This window comes from Gadus morhua, chromosome 3, assembly GCF_902167405.1.
Source record: "Gadus morhua chromosome 3, gadMor3.0, whole genome shotgun sequence".
Classification (NCBI taxonomy): Eukaryota; Metazoa; Chordata; class Actinopteri; order Gadiformes; family Gadidae; genus Gadus; species Gadus morhua.
The window spans coordinates 10,540,744-10,548,673 of record NC_044050.1 but is presented as its reverse complement, the minus strand read 5'-3'; the positions used below and the strand labels follow the sequence as shown (position 1 = coordinate 10,548,673).

At 42.4% G+C, this 7,930-nt stretch overlaps 1 protein-coding gene across 1 annotated transcript; it reads left to right on the top strand.

Moving 5' to 3' along the window:
- Window positions 1-5,289: 5,289 nt before the first annotated feature.
- LOC115540264 (cell wall protein DAN4-like) lies at window positions 5,290-5,787 on the top strand (the record flags this gene model as incomplete). Its single annotated transcript, XM_030351410.1, has 1 exon — window positions 5,290-5,787. A coding segment is annotated over one exon (498 nt), but the record flags the coding sequence as incomplete, so codon positions are not given.
- Window positions 5,788-7,930: the final 2,143 nt, after the last annotated feature.

Here is a 7,930-nt window from a genome sequence, read left to right as displayed (position 1 = left end):
ACAACTTCTACAACAGGACCCGCAACAAAAACAACTGCTGAACTGACATCAACAACTGCAGGAACAACAACTACGACTGCAAAAACTCCAGGTACAACGGCAGGTCCAACAACTACAACTGCTGAACTAACATCGACAACTGCAGGATCAACAACATTTGCAGAAAAACCTGCAACCACAACTGCAGGACCAACAACAACTGTAGGACCAACAAAAACTGCAAGGCCTATCACTTCTACTGCTGAACCCAAAACAAAAACTGAAGGAAAAACAACAACGGCCTCAGAACCAACAACTTCTACAACAGAACCCACAACAACAACAACTGGTGGACTAACAAAAAACACTGCAGGACCATCAGCAAAAGGACGAAAAACAACAACTGCCGAACTTGTGACAACTGCAGTAGCAACAACAACATCTGCAGGATCTACATCCACAACGAGAGCAGGACGAACAATGACAACTGCAGGACCAATAACAACGAATGCAAGACCCAGATCTACTTCAGCAGGACTAACTTCAGCTGCAGTACAGAAATCTAGAACTGCAGGAATAACAAAAACAACTACAGTACCAACAACATCAACCGCTGTTCCAACAACTACTAAAGCAGAACCCAAAACAACAACAGGACCAATAAAGACAACTGATGAACTAACAAAAACCACTGCAGGACCAACAACTACGACTGCGAAAACTGCAAGAACAACGGCAGGTCCAACAACTACAACTGCTGAACTAACATCGACAACTGCAGGATCAACAACTTTTGCAGAAAAACCTGCAACCACAACTGCAGGACCAACAACAACTGTAGGACCAACAAAAACTGCAAGGCCTATCACTTCTACTGTTGAACCCAAAACAACTGAAGGAAAAACAACAACAGCCTCAGAACCAAAAACTTCTACATCAGGACCCACAACAGCAACAACCACACCAATAACGACAACAGGTGGACTAACAAAAACCACTGCAGGACCAACAACTATAACTGCGAAAACTGCAAGAACAACGGCAGGACCAACAACGACAACGGCTGAAGTAACATCGACAACTGCAGGATCAACAACTTTTGCAGAAAAACCTGCAACCACAACTGCAGTACCAACAACAATTGGAGGACCAACAAAAACTGCAAGATCTATCACTTCTACTGCTGTACCAAAAACAAAAACTGAAGGAAAAACAACAACAGCTTCAGAACCAACAACTTCTACAACAGGACCCACAACAAAAACAACTGCTGAACTGACATCAACAACTGCAGGAACAACAACTACGACTGCGAAAACTCCAAGTACAACGGCAGGTCCAACAACTACAACTGCTGAACTAACATCGACAACTGCAGGATCAACAACTTTTGCAGAAAAACCTGCAACCACAACTGCAGGACCAACAACAACTGTAGGACCAACAAAAACTGCAAGGCCTATCACTTCTACTGCTGAACCCAAAACAAAAACTGAAGGAAAAACAACAACGGCCTCAGAACCAACAACTTCTACAACAGAACCCACAACAACAACAACTGGTGGACTAACAAAAAACACTGCAGGACCATCAGCAAAAGGACGAAAAACAACAACTGCCGAACTTGTGACAACTGCAGTAGCAACAACAACATCTGCAGGATCTACATCCACAACGAGAGCAGGACGAACAATGACAACTGCAGGACCAATAACAACGAATGCAAGACCCAGATCTACTTCAGCAGGACTAACTTCAGCTGCAGTACAGAAATCTAGAACTGCAGGAATAACAAAAACAACTACAGTACCAACAACATCAACCGCTGTTCCAACAACTACTAAAGCAGAACCCAAAACAACAACAGGACCAATAAAGACAACTGATGAACTAACAAAAACCACTGCAGGACCAACAACTACGACTGCGAAAACTGCAAGAACAACGGCAGGTCCAACAACTACAACTGCTGAACTAACATCGACAACTGCAGGATCAACAACTTTTGCAGAAAAACCTGCAACCACAACTGCAGGACCAACAACAACTGTAGGACCAACAAAAACTGCAAGGCCTATCACTTCTACTGTTGAACCCAAAACAACTGAAGGAAAAACAACAACAGCCTCAGAACCAAAAACTTCTACATCAGGACCCACAACAGCAACAACCACACCAATAACGACAACAGGTGGACTAACAAAAACCACTGCAGGACCAACAACTATAACTGCGAAAACTGCAAGAACAACGGCAGGACCAACAACGACAACGGCTGAAGTAACATCGACAACTGCAGGATCAACAACTTTTGCAGAAAAACCTGCAACCACAACTGCAGTACCAACAACAATTGGAGGACCAACAAAAACTGCAAGATCTATCACTTCTACTGCTGTACCAAAAACAAAAACTGAAGGAAAAACAACAACAGCTTCAGAACCAACAACTTCTACAACAGGACCCACAACAAAAACAACTGCTGAACTGACATCAACAACTGCAGGAACAACAACTACGACTGCGAAAACTCCAAGTACAACGGCAGGTCCAACAACTACAACTGCTGAACTAACATCGACAACTGCAGGATCAACAACTTTTGCAGAAAAACCTGCAACCACAACTGCAGTACCAACAACAACTGTAGGACTAACAAAAACGGCAAGAACTATCACTTCTACTGCTGAACCCAAAACAAAAACTGAAGGAAAAACAACAACAGCTTCAGAACCAACAACTTCTACAACAGGACCCACAACAAAAACAACTGCTGAACTGACATCAACAACTGCAGGAACAACAACTACGACTGCGAAAACTCCAAGTACAACGGCAGGTCCAATAACTACAACTGCTGAACTAACATCGACAACTGCAGGATCAACAACTTTTGCAGAAAAACCTGCAACCACAACTGCAGTACCAACAACAACTGTAGGACTAACAAAAACGGCAGGAACTATCACTTCTACTGCTGAACCCAAAACAAAAACTGAAAGAAAAACAACAACAGCTTCAGAACCAACAACTTCTACAACAGGCCCCACAACAACAACAACTGGTGGACTCACAAAAACCACTGGAGGACCAACAACTACGACTGCGAAAACTCCAAGAAAAACGGCAGGTCCATCAACCTCAACTGCTGAACTACCATCGACAATTGCAGGATCAACAACTTTTGCAGAAATTCCTGCAACAACAACTGCAGGACCAACAAAAACTGAAGGACCTATCACTTCTACTGCTGTACCCAAAAGAAAAACTGAAGGAAAAACAACAACAGCCTCAGAACCAACAACTTCTACATCAGGACCAATAACTACAAATGCAAGACCCACAACTACTTCAGCAGGACTCACTTTAACTGCAGTTCAGAAATCAACAACTGCAGAAATAACAAAAACGACAACAGTGACAACAACATCAACTGCTGTACCAACAACTACTAAAGCAGGACCCAAAGCAACAATAGGAACAATAAAGACAACTGCTGAACTGACATCAACAACTGCAGGAACAACAACTACGACTGCGAAAACTCCAAGTACAACGGCAGGTCCAACAACTACAACTGCTGAACTAACATCGACAACTGCAGGATCAACAACTTTTGCAGAAAAACCTGCAACCACAACTGCAGTACCAACAACAACTGTAGGACTAACAAAAACGGCAAGAACTATCACTTCTACTGCTGAACCCAAAACAAAAACTGAAGGAAAAACAACAACAGCTTCAGAACCAACAACTTCTACAACAGGACCCACAACAAAAACAACTGCTGAACTGACATCAACAACTGCAGGAACAACAACTACGACTGCGAAAACTCCAAGTACAACGGCAGGTCCAATAACTACAACTGCTGAACTAACATCGACAACTGCAGGATCAACAACTTTTGCAGAAAAACCTGCAAACACAACTGCAGTACCAACAACAACTGTAGGACTAACAAAAACGGCAGGAACTATCACTTCTACTGCTGAACCCAAAACAAAAACTGAAGGAAAAACAACAACAGCTTCAGAACCAACAACTTCTACAACAGGACCCACAACAACAACAACTGGTGGACTCACAAAAACCACTGGAGGACCAACAACTACGACTGCGAAAACTCCAAGAAAAACGGCAGGTCCATCAACCTCAACTGCTGAACTAACATCGACAATTGCAGGATCAACAACTTTTGCAGAAATTCCTGCAACAACAACTGCAGGACCAACAAAAACTGAAGGACCTATCACTTCTACTGCTGTACCCAAAAGAAAAACTGAAGGAAAAACAACAACAGCCTCAGAACCAACAACTTCTACATCAGGACCAATAACTACAAATGCAAGACCCACAACTACTTCAGCAGGACTCACTTTAACTGCAGTTCAGAAATCAACAACTGCAGAAATAACAAAAACGACAACAGTAACAACAACATCAACTGCTGTACCAACAACTACTAAAGCAGGACCCAAAGCAACAATAGGAACAATAAAGACAACTGCTGAACTGACATCAACAACTGCAGGAACAACAACTACGACTGCGAAAACTCCAAGTACAACGGCAGGTCCAACAACTACAACTGCTGAACTAACATCGACAACTGCAGGATCAACAACTTTTGCAGAAAAACCTGCAACCACAACTGCAGTACCAACAACAACTGTAGGACTAACAAAAACGGCAAGAACTATCACTTCTACTGCTGAACCCAAAACAAAAACTGAAGGAAAAACAATAACAGCTTCAGAACCAACAACTTCTACAACAGGACCCACAACAAAAACAACTGCTAAACTGACATCAACAACTGCAGGAACAACAACTACGACTGCAAAAACTCCAAGTACAACGGCAGGTCCAATAACTACAACTGCTGAACTAACATCGACAACTGCAGGATCAACAACTTTTGCAGAAAAACCTGCAACCACAACTGCAGTACCAACAACAACTGTAGGACTAACAAAAACGGCAGGAACTATCACTTCTACTGCTGAACCCAAAACAAAAACTGAAGGAAAAACAACAACAGCTTCAGAACCAACAACTTCTACAACAGGACCCACAACAACAACAACTGGTGGACTCACAAAAACCACTGGAGGACCAACAACTACGACTGCGAAAACTCCAAGAAAAACGGCAGGTCCATCAACCTCAACTGCTGAACTAACATCGACAATTGCAGGATCAACAACTTTTGCAGAAATTCCTGCAACAACAACTGCAGGACCAACAAAAACTGAAGGACCTATCACTTCTACTGCTGTACCCAAAAGAAAAACTGAAGGAAAAACAACAACAACCTCAGAACCAACAACTTCTACATCAGGACCAATAACTACAAATGCAATACCCACAACTACTTCAGCAGGACTCACTTTAACTGCAGTTCAGAAATCAACAACTGCAGAAATAACAAAAACGACAAAAGTAACAACAACATCAACTGCTGTACCAACAACTACTAAAGCAGGACCCAAAGCAACAATAGGAACAATAAAGACAACTGCTGAACTGACATCAACAACTGCAGGAACAACAACTACGACTGCGAACACTCCAAGTACAACGGCAGGTCCAACAACTACAACTGCTGAACTAACATCGACAACTGCAGGATCAACAACTTTTGCAGAAAAACCTGCAAACACAACTGCAGGACCAACAAAAACTGTAGGACCAACAAAAACTGCAAGGCCTATCACTTCTACTGTTGAACCCAAAACAATAACTGAAGGAAAAACAACAACAGCCTCAGAACCAAAAACTTCTACATCAGGACCCACAACAGCAACAACCGCACCAATAACGACAACAGGTGGACTAACAAAAACCAATGCAGGACCAACAACTACAACTGCGAAAACTGCAAGAACAACGGCAGGACCAACAACGCCAACTGCTGAAGTAACATCGACAACTGCAGGATCAACAACTTTGGCAGAAAAACCTGCAACCACAACTGCAGTACCAACAACAATTGGAGGACCAACAAAAACTGCGAGATCTATCACTTCTACTGCTGTACCCAAAAGAAAAACTGAAGGAAAAACAACAACAGCCACAGAACCAACAACTTCTACATCAGGACCAATAACTACGAATGCAAGACCCACAACTACTTCAGGAGGACTCACTTTAACTGCAGTACAGAAATCAACAACTGCAGAAATAACAAAAACGACAACAGTAACAACAACATCAACTGCTGTACCAACAACTACTAAAGCAGGACCCAAAGCAACAATGGGAACAATAAAGACAAATGCTGAACTGACATCAACAACTGCAGGAACAACAACTACGACTGCGAAAACTCCAAGTACAACGGCAGGTCCAACAACTACAACTGCTGAACTAACATCGACAACTGCAGGATCAACAACTTTTGCAGAAAAACCTGCAACCACAACTGCAGTACAAACAACAACTGTAGGACTAACAAAAACGGCAAGAACTATGACTTCTACTGCTGAACCCAAAACAAAAACTGAAGTAAAAACAACAACAGCCGCAGAACCAACAACTTCTACATCAGGACCCACAACAAAAACAACTGGTGGACTAACAAAAACCACTGCAGGACCAACAACTACGACTGCGAAAACTGCAAGAACAATGGCAGGACCAACAACTACAACTGCTGAACTAACATCGACAACTGCAGGATCAACAACTTTTGCAGAAAAACCTGCAACCACAACTGCAGTACCAACAACAACTGAAGGACCTATCACTTCTACTGTTGTACCCAAAAGAAAAACGGAAGGAGAAACAACAACAGCCTCAGAACCAACAACTTCTAGATCAGGACCAATAACTACAACTGCTGAACTAACATCGACAACTGCAGGATCAACAACTTTTGCAGAAAAACCTGCAACCACAACTGCAGTACCAACAACAACTGTAGGACTGACAAAAACTGCAAGAACTATCACTTCTACTGCTGTACCCAAAACAAAAACTGTAGTAAAAACAACAACAGCCGCAGAACCAACAACTTCTACATCAGGACCAAGAACTACAACTGCTGAACTAATGTCGACAATTGCAGGATCAACAACTTTTGCAGAAATTCCTGCAACAACAACTGCACGACCAACAAAAACTGAAGGACCTATCACTTCTACTGCTGTACCCAAAAGAAAAACTGAAGGAAAAACAACAACAGCCTCAGAACCAACAACTTCTACATCAGGACCAATAACTACAAATGCAATACCCACAACTACTTCAGCAGGATTCACTTTAACTGCAGTTCAGAAATCAACAACTGCAGAAATAACAAAAATGACAAAAGTAACAACAACATCAACTGCTGTACCAACAACTACTAAAGCAGGACCCAAAGCAACAATAGGAACAATAAAGACAACTGCTGAACTGACATCAACAACTGCAGGAACAACAACTACGACTGCGAACACTCCAAGTACAACGGCAGGTCCAACAACTACAACTGCTGAACTAACATCGACAACTGCAGGATCAACAACTTTTGCAGAAAAACCTGCAAACACAACTGCAGGACCAACAAAAACTGTAGGACCAACAAAAACTGCAAGGCCTATCACTTCTACTGTTGAACCCAAAACAATAACTGAAGGAAAAACAACAACAGCCTCAGAACCAAAAACTTCTACAACAGGACCCACAACAACAACAACTGGTGGACTCCAAAAAACCACTGGAGGACCAACAACTACGACTGCGAAAACTCCAAGAAAAACGGCAGGTCCATCAACCTCAACTGCTGAACTAACATCGACAATTGCAGGATCAACAACTTTTGCAGAAATTCCTGCAACAACAACTGCAGGACCAACAAAAACTGAAGGACCTATCACTTCTACTGCTGTAGCCAAAAGAAAAACTGAAGGAAAAACAACAACAGCCTCAGAACCAACAACTTCTACATCAGGACCAATAACTA